At 40.4% G+C, this 15,183-nt stretch overlaps 1 protein-coding gene across 6 annotated transcripts in view; it reads left to right on the top strand.

Annotated features, from left to right (window-relative positions):
• SLCO2B1 (solute carrier organic anion transporter family member 2B1) overlaps positions 1 to 14,824 on the top strand; it is a 220,203-nt gene extending 205,379 nt beyond the window's left edge. For all 6 annotated transcript variants that reach the window (XM_077451192.1, XM_077451194.1, XM_077451191.1 and 3 more), the window contains exons 12-15: positions 819 to 988; positions 2,557 to 2,621; positions 6,591 to 6,711; positions 8,302 to 14,824. In XM_077451192.1, coding sequence (XP_077307318.1) covers positions 819 to 988; positions 2,557 to 2,621; positions 6,591 to 6,711; positions 8,302 to 8,458 — 513 coding nt within the window. In that variant the 3' untranslated portion in view covers positions 8,459 to 14,824. The remainder of the gene's footprint in view (positions 1 to 818; positions 989 to 2,556; positions 2,622 to 6,590; positions 6,712 to 8,301) is intronic.
• Positions 14,825 to 15,183: the final 359 nt, after the last annotated feature.

Here is a 15,183-nt window from a genome sequence, read left to right on the forward strand (position 1 = left end):
TCTCTAGGGACCCTGATGTAAGGGGGGCTCTCTGGGGACCCTGATGTAATATATATATTGTTGTACTTATTCTTTGACTGTTTTGTTTAAAGGAGGGAGGATTGTGTTGGGAGCACTGAATTGTCAGGTGTGACTGTGTGGCAATGGCAAATGTTTTACATAGCTCACAGCATCACGGGTCAGGTAGAGGGCCCCTTAGCAGAATTTTTCTTAGGGCCCCAGGGAGGTCAGGATCGGCACTGGTTATATGAGTACAAAGTTCCATATAGGATGGTCATATGAGCACACAGATCCATATTCAATGGTCATATGAGTACACAGCGCTACATACAATGATCATATGAGTACACAGCAACAAGATGGTCATATGAGTACACAGCTCCATACACTAGGATGGTCATATGAGTACACAGCTCCATACACTAGGATGGTCATATGAGTAGTACACAGTTCCATATAAATGGCCATAAGTGTACACAGCTCTATATTCTAGGATGGTCGTAGGAGTATACAGCTCCATATAAGATGGTCATCTGAATACATAACTTCATATACTAAGATGGTCATATGAGTATACAACTCCATATAGGATGGCCAGATGAATACACAGCTCTATAGAAGATGGTCATACAAGTACCCGGCTCCATTGAGGCCGCACCAGCTCCATTTATACAGGACAGTGATATGTTCTCAAAAACAGCTTTACCCCCCTGTGGAGGGGGGGGGGGGGGGGTGATGTATTATTTTGTGTTGCTCAGACATTTACATTGTTACAGCTGACCCTGTGTCCTCATTCAGAAATGTGTTTTTGGTTACAGAATTACACAAGGTGTCGCTGTATCACAGCGGAAGGTTCTGGAGGGACTGCGACTCCAGGGACATGTGGGACTAGATGCCAGCACCTCTTCCTGCCATTCATGGTGCTGTCCTTTCTAGCCGGAGCCCTCGCCAGCACCGCCCAGACACCATCCTTCATGCTCATACTCAGGTAACCCAAGTGATACCATCTCTATATAAGAGACAATCTACAAGCTTAGATCGACTCCACCTATATCTGACAGAGGATTCCAAAACCTACATTACTCCAGACATAGATGTATAGATAGATATATGGATAGACCCGGCCCAGTATCTTTCTGATCTGGGGGTGCAGTATAAGAAGTCAGGGGGCATAATGTCAACCGTGTGGCAGAGATGCAGGGAACCCCTATCAGAGTCCCCCCTTACATCAGGGGTCCTCATCAGAGTCCCTCTTTACATCACAGTGCCCCCTTGTATCAACTATCCCCATTAGAGTCCACCTTGTATCAACTGTCCCCATCAGAGTCCACCTTGTATCAACTGTCCCCATCAGAGGGCCCCCTTATACCAACTGTCCCCGTCATTTCCACCTTGTATCGACCGTCCCCGTCAGAGTCCACCTGGTATCAACTGTCCCCATTAGAGTCCACCTTGTATCAACTGTCCCCATCAGAGTCCACCTTGTATCAACTGTCCCCATCAGAGTTTACCTTGTATCAACTGTCCCCACCAGAGTCCACCTTGTATCAACTGTCCCCACCAGAGTCCACCTTGTATCAACTGTCCCCACCAGAGTCCACCTTGTATCAACTGTCCCCATCAGAGTCCACCTTGTATCAACTGTCCCCATCAGAGTCCACCTTGTATCAACTGTCCCCATCAGAGTCCACCTTGTATCAACTGTCCCCATCAGAGTCCACCTTGTATCAACTGTCCCCATCAGAGTCCACCTTGTATCAACTGTCTCCATCAGAGTCCACCTTGTATCAACTGTCCCCATCAGAGGGCCCCATTGTATCAACTGTTCCCATCAGAGTCCACCTTGTATCAACTGTCCCCATCAGAGTCCACCTTGTATCAACTGTCCCCATCAGAGGGCCCCATTGTATCAACTGTCCCCGTCAGAGTCCACCTTGTATCAACTGTCCCCGTCAGAGTCCACCTGGTATCAACTGTCCTCGTCAGAGTCCACCTTGTATCAACTGTCCTCGTCAGAGTCCACCTTGTATCAACTGTCCCCTTCAGAGCCCACCTTGTATCAACTGTCCTCATCAGAGTCCACCTTGTATCAACTGTCCCCATCAGAGTCCACCTTGTATCAACTGTCCCCATCAGAGTCCACCTTGTATCAACTGTCCCCACCAGAGTCCACCTTGTATCAACTGTCCCGTCAGAGTCCACCTTGTATCAACTGTCCCCATCAGAGTCCCTTGACATGAATTGTCTCCATTAAAGTGCCTAATGGATGTTAGATAGATAGATAGATAAGCCTGGACTCCAAAAGGATTGGAAAGTGTTTCTAGATACTCCATTAAATGTTGCTCTACTCTGTATCACCTGTTGGTGGTCACACTTGAAGTGATATTGGCATTCCTGAAGTGATATAACTTATAAGCCCTGATGAAGGGGGAGTGTGACCCCCGAAACATGACAGTGATTTATAGTGATACCTCTCCCCTGCTCCTTCCAACCACTGGAGTTCATCTTTCGTGTTCCTTTACATGCAATCTCACAGCTTTCCCCCCCCCCCCACAGGAGTGTGCGCCCGGCAGACAAGTCTCTGGCCATCGGAATACAGTTCATGCTTCTAAGAATATTAGGTGAGTTTTCTTTTGAGATGTTCTCCAAGGTCACTGAAAATCGCTGTTTGAAAATAAAAAATAAAAAATTGTTGAAATCAGTTAATGTGTACCTAAAACCCAACCACAAAGATGTCCGACAGCTTCCCAGCCCTTTTCTTTTTTAGCCTTTTTTTCCTTTATTTTCACCTAGGGATCCTGCCAGTAACACACTTCATGTCCTAGGGTGACAACCCTTACCGCCGCACTGTATCTATGGAGGAGCGGCGTTGTCACCCTAGGGGCAGAATTTTAGAATACTTCCCTCTCTCCTCATCTACATAGGAAGTGATCAATTCGCAAGATTTCTATCAGGATCAACCTTGCATTTATTAACCTCTTCACGCCTAAGGGTAAAACAAATGTTCATGCCCAAGCACAATTTTGCAACTTTGACACGCGTTAGTAAAACTGTACATATCCTTGTAACTACTTTGTACATCCAGGTGGATTATACCTTGGGTTTCTTTCCAGGACAAATTTCATTTGGTGGCAAATGGTAATTGATATCTCCTTATTTTATTTTTATTTTTTTGTCAAAGGAATACAAATATATAAAAAAAATTAATAATAATGGCTAAAAATAATAATAATAATAATAATAATAATAATAATAATAATTGTTTTTAATTTAGTTGTATATGAATAAAGTATTATACAAAAAAAAAAAAAAAAAAAAGATTAGCTGTATATTTATTGCTACTACCATAACCTACCACCAAAGAACAACCCAAAATTAATTTTCCTGTTTCGGACGATCGCAGCGATACCACGTATGTTTATGCTAGTTGTTGTTTGTGCCCATAGTACAGCCCAGAAACAATCGTGCACATTTTGCATTTTTCTTTTTTTTTATGCTATGTAAAACATACTGACACTGATACTAATTGGAAGAAATAAAAATAAAAAAAAATCCTAAAATATACTGACCATGACTTTTGACCACGGCCTTGATTTTTGACCCAAACACTAACCCTGGCACTGACCAAATCAAACCTTGATCTAGGTATTTTTTTCTATATTTTTTGTTTAATTTTTTAATTTTTATTATAGAAACATAGAAATGTGACGGCAGAAAAATCCGAGTAGTCCAAGTCTGCCCTTTTCTTTTTTTTTTTCTGTTAACTTTTTTGTCTGAGTGTAGATCTATGTTTGTCCTAATTATGTTTGAAGCCATTTACATTTGATTAGACACACAGTTGTTGTTGTTGTTGTTTTTTTTCTCTCTGCAAGGAGAAAGAGAGATACAATGTATCTTTCCTCTCCATTCACAGAGAGAGAAAACCACAGACAGTGGCGGCTCTTTTATCTTTTATCTATGATAAAACACAATACAGGTCTCAGCATGTAAAACCATGGACATGTAAAATACATGCTCAACCCTGTATTGTGTTTTATCATAGACTGTCATCTATATTGACTTCAAAAAAAATTCCCCTGACAAAGGGATTAATATTGAAATCCTGAAACGCGTTGGGTCGAAAAACAAAGGAGGCCAACAATTCTCAACCACATCAACTGTATTGTTTTTATTTTCAATGTTATGTTCTATGTGGTGATGTATGCACTTGCTAGTTTTTAATAATACTTCAATACATTTTTGTTAATTTTTTTCGATTTATATATTTTGATTTCTTTATCAAGTTGCCTCAAATGTCCAATGGGTTTAGCTGGTACTTTATCTTTGTAAAAAAATGAAAAAAAATAAAAAAAAATAAAGCAACAAATTAAAAATAAATAAAATGTTATTTAACAATTAAAAAAAAATGTTTTTAATTTTTAAGTGCCCCCATCCTCCAGCACACACACAAACAGCGATCGTCCCACACATGTGATGTATCGCCGCAAACTTCAGATCATAGGCAGTAATTCTAGCACCAGACCCTCTCTATAAAGCGCCTGTGGATAGTAAAAGTTACGTCGTTTGTCACCGTTACATTGGCTTGCGCAATTTTAAAGCGTGACATTTCTGGTATCTATTTCCTCGGCGTAACTTCATCTTTTATATTTTGCAAAAATATTTGTGTATATATATATATATATATATATATATATATATATATATATATATATATATATATATATATATATATATATATATATATTTATTTTGCATTAAAATTCAAAAAAGTGTATTTTTTCCCCCAAAATATTGCGTTTAAAAAAATGCTGCGCAAATACCACGTGACATAAAAAAAGTTGCAAAACCCAACTCCATCCCTTCCCTCCTGTCCTAACGACCGGCAGGTGCCAGAGGACGTCGGGTACCCTTCACCCACTGATCAGCTTCTAGACATGTGCAATTCGTTTAGTTCCAAATTCGTTTTGTAACAGATTTTGGACAATTTCGGAAATTGAAAGTTTGAAATTTTGGAAGTTAGAAATTTCAAAAATCCGTAAATCTGAAAATTTGGAAATTCGAAGATCCGAAAATAAGAATGAAAATCTGAAGATTCAAAATAACAAATATATCCGAAAAAATTGAAAATCTGAAATAGCTTAACTATTACTAAGTATTAAATTATTAGGTGTTGAAATTTCCTTTCAAATTTTGCTGTTGGTGAACGTAACAAATAAAAATGTATCCAAAGTTACGAATTATCCAAAATAACGAATGCCGCATTTAAACAAATGGAACATAAATTAATAATCATAAATAATAAAAATAACAATAATAATAAAAACTAATAATAAAAAAGTTTTATTATTATTATTTATTAATACTTTGTTCCTTCCCATGTATTTAGATGCGGCATTCGTAATTTCGGATAGCTCGTAACTTAAGATACATTTTGTATTCGTTATGTTCATAAACAGCCAAATTTGAAAGGAAATTCCAATACCTATAATTTAATAGTTATTATTAGTTATTTTGAATTTTATGGATTTGGTTAACATGGAGAGAAGTTTCTAGGCAGAAAAAAATTAGAGCTCAAAAGCCTGTAGGAGCCGCTTCTTTGAGCTCCTTTGAGCTGAAGTGTGCCTAGGCCCGGAAGCGATGACCTGAAGTGAGTTCCGGTTTACTTGGAATCTTTCAGCTCCAGATTTTGAAAATCAAAAGAATTCAGAATCTTGGTCTTTTAAATGCTTTTAAGTGCAGAGAAGGGATTTGGGGGTCTTATAGACCCCAGATCTCTCCAGAAAGAGGAGCTGTCACATGCCTATTACTGTCACAAAGATGTTTACATTCCTTCTGATAGCAATAAAAATGAAAAAAAAAATAAAAAATTAAAGCAACAATTTAAAAAATATATATAAATAAATACATTTCAAATTAAAAATTTAAAAATTAAAGTGACCCGTCCTCCGGCATGAACACAAACAGTGATATTTAAAAAAATATATAAAAATAAATACATTTAAAAGGAAAAAATGAAAAAAAATTGAAGTGCCCCTGTCCTCCGACACGAACACAAACAGTGATGTTTAAAAAATATATATAAATAAATACATTTAAAATAAAAAAAATAAAAAATGTAAGTGCCCTCGTCCTCCGGCACGAATGCATGGGCAGTAATTCTAGCACCAGACCTCCTCTGTAAATCATCTACGGATAGTAAAACTTACTTTGTTTGTTGCCATTCCACAGGCGTGCGCAATTTTCATGCATTACATTTTTGGTATCTATATACTCGCCGTAACTTCTTTTTTTTTAATATATAATTTACCAAAAAATTGGGTTATATATTTTTTTTGTATTAAAACTCAAAAATGTGTATTTTTTCCTCAAAAAATTGCGTTTCAAAAACCGCTGCGCAAATACCATGTGACATAAAAAATTGCAAAACCCACCAATTTATTCTCTAAGGCTTTAAAAAAATATATACAATATATTTTTTGGGGGTTCTAAGTAATTTTCTAGCAAAAAATACTGATTGTTAGCTCTGAACAAAAAGTGCCAGAAAAGGTCCGGACCGAAAGTAGTTAATATGTTGCACCTTTCCCTTCCAGCCTGGCTCCCGGGCCCCGTCATGTATGGCAGTATGATTGACAGCACCTGCATCCAATGGGGGAAGAGGTGCGGATCGAAGGCGGCCTGTCAGTACTACAATACCAATCTGCTGAGACAAAGGTGAGTGCCCTCTTCTGTTCAGGGCAGGAAATGGGACAATCTGCCGAGATCGGCACTGACAATGACAGCTGAGGAATCTGGTCTATGTGTGAGAATGGGATCAATGTATGTAGTCTTATTTATGAGTATTAAAGCCCACCTATTGCCCGTTTTTTTTTTTCCCTGGGGAGGGGGGGCGGGGCTTTTAAAACAAAAGAAAAGCATCTCTGACTGCAGCACTCTCCTCCACTCTGGAGCTGCCCGATGCAGCATAGAATGCATTACAATAAACAACCTTTTGCCTTTAGAATGACGTTAAAGGGCCATTGACCACCAATGATGGGGTGGGGGAGGATTAAAGTGCCACGGACTACCAATGATGGGGTGTGGGAGGTGTATAGTGCCACAGACTACCAATGATGGGGAGATGAAATTTTGAAAGTGCCAATGACCACCAATCATGCTGGGGTTGAAAAGTTGAAAGTGCTACTGACCACTAAAGGACTAAAGGGGAGGGGGGGGTGCAAAAAATGGCACTGGCCACCAATGATTGTGAGATCAATTTTGAAGTGTGAAGAGGTGGGGTGCATTTAAAGTGCCACTGATCCAAATGATGGGGGTTGGGGTGAGGAATTGAGAATGCCATTGACAAAGATGGTGAATTTAAAGTGCCACTGACCATAAACGATGGGGGGATGGGGGTGGGTTCAAAAAGTGAAAAGGACAACCAATGAAAGAGCCACTGATGATCCAATGATGGATGGTGGGGGAGGGAGATCTAAAAAGTTCCCATGACCAGCAATGATTGGGGGGGGAGGGGGTAAGGGATTGATAAGCATTGGGTTACTGACTATTAATGTTGGGGGGGGTGCTAAAAATGGTACACACTACCAATGATGGGGGGGGGTTAAAATAGCACTGACCACCAATGGTTGAGGGATTTTGGGGGGGTTTGTACTGTGCTCATGTTTTTTATACTAAGAGCAGACCAGCTTCTGGAGGGGCGCTGACACTGCAGGTTCTCTGCCTTCCCAACCCCTGGCTAGATAAATGAACCTTATTCAAATCAGAAAGGCATTAGAACTTAGGGAGATCCTTGCCTACAACCAGGGACAAGCCTGGTGCCAGAATCAACCCGGTAGGAAAAAAGCCCTCCCACCATACTAACCTTATTACATTGGGTGAATAGTGGACTAGCGCACAATTGCACAGGGGGTGAAGTTAGTCTTTGAGTCTATGGCACGGGAAAAAATCGGAAATGTCTCTAATTAGACACTTTTTGCACCCGGATTGAATATGATTAACCCTCTCTTACTCTCTAAACATAGTGATAAAAAAAAATGGCATTAGATATACTTTGATGTATTTGGGATTATGATATACAGTATTATTTAGACAACTGATCTTAGAATTGCTACATTTTTCATATTTTTTTTTCTTTTTGGTCTTTATTATATGGAATGATCCTTCCTCCCTTTTTTGTCATTTTGGGCATCATGTTCTCTTCTCTCTATCAAGCCAAATATTGTGTTGATTTAGTCCTGTTTAAGTATTTAATTGCCACCTATTTTACCATACTGACCTCCCCATTCTCCCGTGTCCTCCCTCTAGGTACATTGGACTCCAGATCCTCTTTGAGATTGGAGCTTTGATCTTGTTCATTGCTGTTTATTTTGTAATACGCCACAAAGACAATGTTCAACAAGAAGCAGAAAAAGACCCAGAATCCCACACGTTGAATGAGAAAAAGGCAACGGTAAAAATCTGAACCGGCTATAAAATCTGCACAGTTCAAGTCTTTGTAGACCCTCCATTGATGGTGGTTTAGTCCACATATTACAATAACTCGCAACCCCTGAGCGGACACATGCCTACTTCTCCGTGACAATAGCTATTGTACAATATCTTGGAGAGATCTCAGAAGCCGGTAAAGATATCAACCAATGCCTCTTGGCAGGCTTTTTGGTGGATTTCAGGTTCTACCAGCCGAACAAGAATGATAAATTATACAGCTGATAATTATAAAAAGAATCTGATGGACGCTCTCCAACTCCATCTGGACCAAAACCAAACAAATCAATGTTGCTTAAGAACTGGCTCTGTGAGATGCACCAAAATGATGCCACCGACCCAACATAGGCCAATGACTAAGCTTCAAGAATCACGTTTATTTTATTAACTTGTACCATCATTCCTTGTATATCTTTATTTCTATCTCTATACAGGGAAAATCCTGTAATGAAATGTTCCTATTGAACACCGGGAGTGATATGAATGGTTTCAAACACCTAACGTGAATCCAAGGATCAGAAAGCACCTATAATATATAACTCAACTTGGTTACATTTTGGTTACATCTTGTTCATTTCTGTTTATTTTGTAATACGCCACAAAGACAATGTTCAACGAGAAGCAGATAAAGACCCAGAATCCCACACGTTAAATGAGAAAAAGTCAACGGTAAAAATCTGAACCAGCTATAAAATCTGCACAGTTCAAGTCTTTGTAGACCCTCCATTGATGGTGGTTTAGTCTACATATTACAATAACTCGCAACCCCTGAGCGGACACATGCCTACTTCTCCGTGACAATAGCTATTGCACAATATCTTGGAGAGATCTCAGAAGCCGGTTAAGATATCAACCAATGCCTCTTGGCAGGCTTTCGGTGGATTTCAGGTTCTACCAGCCGAACAAGAATGATAAATTATACAGCTGATAATTATAAAATAAAATCTGATGGACGCTCTCCAACTCCATCTGGACCAAAACCAAACAAATCAATGTTGGTTAAGAACTGGCTCTGTGAGATGCACCAAAATGATGCCACCGACCCAACATAGGCCAATGACTAAGCTTCAAGAATCACGTTTATTTTATTAACTTGTACCATCATTCCTTGTATCTCTTTATTTCTATCTCTATACAGGGAAAATCCTGTAATGAAATGTTCCTATTGAACACCGGGAGTGATATGAATGGTTTCAAACACCTAACGTGAATCCAAGGATCAGAAAGCACCTATAATATATAACTCAACTTGGTTACATTTTGGTTACATCTTGTTCATTTCTGTTTATTTTGTAATACGCCACAAAGACAATGTTCAACGAGAAGCAGATAAAGACCCAGAATCCCACACGTTAAATGAGAAAAAGTCAACGGTAAAAATCTGAACAAGCTATAAAATCTGCACAGTTCAAGTCTTTGTAGACCCTCCATTGATGGTGGTTTAGTCCACATATTACAAAAACTCGCACCCCCTGAGCGGACACATGCCTACTTCTCCGTGACAATAGCTATTGCACAATATCTTGGAGAGATCTCAGAAGCCGGTTAGGATATCAACCAATGCCTCTTGGCAGGCTTTCGGTGGATTTCAGGTTCTACCAGCCGAACAAGAATGATAAATTATACAGCTGATAATTATAAAATAAAATCTGATGGACGCTCTCCAACTCCATCTGGACCAAAACCAAACAAATCAATGTTGCTTAAGAACTGGCTCTGTGAGATGCACCAAAATGATGCCACCGACCCAACATAGGCCAATGACTAAGCTTCAAGAATCACGTTTATTTTATTAACTTGTACCATCATTCCTTGTATATCTTTATTTCTATCTCTATACAGGGAAAATCCTGTAATGAAATGTTCCTATTGAACACCAGGAGTGATAGGAATGGTTTCAAGCACCTAACGTGAATCCAAGGATCAGAAAGCACCTATAATATATAACTCAACTTGGTTACATTTTGAATTCCACGACCCTAAGAGATATCTTGGTGGTCTTGGAAGAGTGTTTGCCACTCCCCGATCAGGGTAAATTGACTTTGCAGGTCAATTGCTCCTGGATTTCTTCAGGCTGCTGCTAATGGAAAGGATTGTGGAAACCACAGATCATCATAGAATTATAAGAAGTTCAATTATACTGCTGTTTGCCATTTTCTTGCCCAACCATTCTCTCAATGGATCCAATCTAAAGGCTAGACCAGTGTTCAGAAGAATACTTTAAAAGAAAATTCATGAAAAGGTCACACACTTCATGGCCTACACATGTATCAATAATGTGTAAATGTATTCAAATGAAAAAAACAAACAAAAAATAAAACAGGATCCAGAGGCGACTCCAAAAAGTTGAGACTCTTGACCATCAACAACTTTTCAGTACATATACTATATGCACAAGAGAAATCAGAGGAGTCTTGAAATGTCTCAATAAGTCTTCAAGAGGATGGAACAAACATTGGCTTTATAGTATTAGGATCCAGAAGTCCAATTAAGACATACTAGTGATTAGTAATAGGCAATTGTTTCTAAAGGATCCCCTCCCCTATAAAAGAGGACAACTATGAGCCCTTGTACACGCGGTCAGAGAATCCGTCGGAATGTGTCCTATCGGACCGTGTTGTCAGATAATCCGACTGTGTGTGGTATGCATCGGACTGATTCCATCTGAATATCCGTCGGACCCAATTTTCCAACTTGTTGGAAATATTTCCCAACCAACTGGTTCGATCGGACATACTCCGATCATGTGTAGCGAATTTTGATCGGACCAAGTGCCACGCATGCTCAGATCAAATTCCTACATCAAAGCTATTGGCTACTAGCCTGAATGTAGTCCCATCGTAACGAAATTACGTCATCACGTTCTGAAAGATCGGATTTTTCTACAACTTAGTCCGACCGTGTGTATGCAACAGTTTCGGACAAGATCCGACGGACAAGATCCGACGGATTTGGTTGTCAAAATCTCCGACAGTGTGTACAGGGGCTGAGAGTGGTGTATTCAAGTGAATCTTGAGGAAATACTTGTGGTTGTTCCTTTATCACTATTCCTCTTGTGTACTTAATGCTTATTATTAATGCCTGAAATGTCTTCATTGGACTTCTGAATCTTAATGTCGAAGGCCGATTTCTGATTTAGGGCCGGTTTCAGGTCAAGGTGTTTCCTCCTAATAGGAGGTAGGAGTTCTAATTTTTCCACTAGCACTATATATATATGTAATGGTGGTGTGGTGTTTTACTATATATTTGCAATAAGAAGGGATGGTGTACTTGAAACTTGTACTTTGTTCATTATGGTAAAATTGTATCTACTTTTCATGTACTTTCTACCCATGGCTCCACTTTATCCACCCACTTGAGCAATTCCAAAATGCGTAAGCTCCGAACTGGGTCTGGTCACAATTCTATGGACCTGCCGTCATATGGCAATACTCAAGTCTGATGATTGACTACTCTGCATTGTGGGAAATAGGGGTTAGAGGTACATGCTTCTTCATGCTCAGAAGTTCTGGGTTTTTAACTGAACGAGCAAAGTCTAGGTTCTTTTAAATGAAACGGGACATGGTCTTCTAGGTGAATTTATCTTATGTATGAAACTTTTATGCACTATGATAGCCAAATAGCTTTTATTCCTCTTTTGACTCCTCCTTCTGGTCTTCCAAATGTACCCAGACATTAATATAAAGCTGTAAGCATATTTTGCTTCCCCCACCACCCCAATCAATCCTACCATTTCCCAATTTTATCCAACAGGGTTTGCCTCTGCTGTTACATTCCCTTCCACTATGTTTCTTTCAGGTGTGGAAACCACCGCTAATCACGCAAAGCAGTGTGTGCACATCTCTGACCGGTCCCCACACCGGTCATTGCTCTAGTCTTCTTCCTCCTTATGCCGCGTACACACGATCGAATTGTCCGGTGTACTTAGTCTGGCAAACAATCCGGCGGATAGTCCGGTGGACTTTCTACCGAACGGACTTGGCCACACACGGACACACATAAAGTCGGGCGTTTGCTAGCGCGATGATGTACAGCACGTACGACGGGACTAGAAAAAGGAAGTTCAATAGCCAGTAGCCAATAGCTTCCTTTTCGCACTTGCTTCTGAGCATGCGTCATTCTTAGTCCGCTGGACTAGCACACTGACGAACGTATTGTCCACTGAAACCCCAGGCGGAAAGATTGGAGTGCAAAAATACTTTCTAAGTCCGCCGGACTTTACGCTGAGAAAGTCTGCTGAAGCCCACACACGATCGAATTGTCCGGTGAAATGCGTTTCGGCGGACTAAGTACGCCGGACAATTCGATCGTGTGTACGCGGCATATGAGGACCTTATTGCAGGATAGCCAGTAGGAAGAATCCAATGTCACCCATACGTCTCCTTACCTCTCCAACACAGTGCTGTACTGCTCTCCAATAAATTGCTGTACTGTTTACCATAGTGCCACATTGTTATCCACCACAATGCCATACTGGTTTCCACCACAGTTCTGTACTGTTCTTTACCAATGTGCTGTAGTGTTCTCCACCAAAGTGCCATAGTGTTCCCCACCACAGTTCTGTACTGTTTTTCACTACAGTGCCATATTGTTCTCCACCACAGTGCCTAACTGTTTTCCGCTAAAGTGCAGCCAAGTTCCTCACCACAGTTCTGTACTGTTGTTCACCAAAGTGCTGTACTGTACTTCACCATAGTGCCATATTCTTCATAGTGCCCAACTGTTCTCCGCCATAGTGTCGTAGTGTTCCTCACCACAGTTCCGTACTGCTCTCCACCACAGTGCTGTACTGTTCTCCACTACAGTGCCTTATTGCTTTCCACCACAGTTATGTACTATTCTCCAACGGTGTCCCATTGTTCTCCACCAATGCGCTGGGCGGCACAGTGGTGTAGTGGTTAGCACTCTCACCTAGCAGTAAGAAGGGTAGCTGGTTCGAATCCCAACCATGACATTACCTGCCTGGAGTTTGCATGTTCTTCCTGTGCCTGCGTGGGTTTCCTCCGGTTTCCTCCCACACTCCAAAGACATGCAGGTTGGTTAATTGGCTTCTGTCCAAAATTGGCCCTAGTATATGAATGGGGACCTTGGATTGTGGGCTCCCTGAGGGCAGGGGCCAATGTGAGTGTGCAATGTACAGGGACAATTGTAGACACTTGGGTTGAACTGGATGGACTGGTGTCTTTATTCAACCTTGCAAACTATGAAGCTGTACTGTTCTTCACCACAGTGCCTTATTGCTCACCATCAGAGTACCGTACTGCTCTCCACCACAGTCCTATACAGCTCCCTACTACTGTAGTAGTACTGTACTACTACTACCAGGGGTGGACTGACAACTCATGGGGCCCCCAGGCAATAGGAGATTATGGGGCCCCCAGGCAATCAGAGATTATGGGGCCACATAGTATACACAAACAGACACACAGTATAATATCACACACACAGTACACACAGACATGTTTCTATTGGCTGAGAAGGTACTGGAGAGGTGGGGCAACTATAATCTCAGGTTTTACTGAGGCTGGCAACCCTGATGGGGCCCCCTAGTGGCATGGGGCCCTCGGGCAGTGCCCGAGTAGCCCAATGGTCAGTCCGCCCCTGACTACTACTGTAGTGCCAAACAGTTCTCTGTTACAGTGCTATAGTGCTTTTGAGAAATAATGACCAATGGAAGGCTGAAGCATTTTCTTTGGGAAATGCAGCGATGTATAATGACTTCATGTCATGGTGAACATACCTACCCCTCTGTGCATTAGAGGTCCTGAGCCTCAAAACTATGTTAGTGCCTTATGTCTTTTATTGACCATTTTTAATGTGAATGTATGTCATCAGAATAAAACTATATTACAATTGGTGTGTGTGTGTAGAATCTGTCTACATGTTGGTGATCCCACCATCCTGGGTGCGTAGCTGGGTTCCTATCCATGGTTCATTTCAGTGATTTCATAATCAATACTTGTTGGTGGTCAGTGTAAGGTCAGGATGAGGATGAAATCCATACCCATCCTTATTTTAAGCTACACATAATACAGCACTGTATGTACATGATCCTTATCTGAGATGTCTGGAAAATAAAAAGGAAATACATAGATCTTGTGTTGCCTACAAAATCCATAATTTTTTATATTTCTTCTTATAAATGACCATAAAATGCATGTATATGCATGCCAATGTGTTGGATAATCAAAACCATTGTATTTTACCATCGTCCCAAATATTAACACATGACACTTAAAGAACAAACTTCAAAGGTATTGAACTAGAATCCAACTTCGAATTCTTTGTATTTTTATTACATTGTTGTGCAGTTTTCCTATCAACAATAAAATACTTAACCCACCATCCTGTGATTATATTATCTCCTTGGCGGAAAGGTTGCTTGTAGGGGACTGTGGCTGACCAGTCGGGATTAGGAACTCAATTTGTGTTTCCTCTTAAATATACCAAAATGTTGAAACTGAAATATATTGTGACTCTGTGGACCTACACATTTAATCAGTGTACTTTCCTCGTGGTCCCCCACCCCTACGTGAATGATGATACATGCATTTGTTTACTCAATAAAATGTAGTAAGTTACAATATTGTCTACTTTCTATCATCTCCTGAAGAAGTAGACTGTTGGTCTACGAAACGTGTGGAGTTTTTATTTTATTTTTTTGACCAAACCTTTTCACTATGTATTCCTAATTGATGGTTT

The sequence above is a fragment of the Lithobates pipiens genome, unplaced genomic scaffold (genome assembly GCF_037356315.1).
Source record: "Lithobates pipiens isolate NorthernLeopardFrog02 unplaced genomic scaffold, aLitPip1_a1.2 Scaffold_23, whole genome shotgun sequence".
Taxonomy (NCBI): domain Eukaryota; kingdom Metazoa; phylum Chordata; class Amphibia; order Anura; family Ranidae; genus Lithobates; species Lithobates pipiens.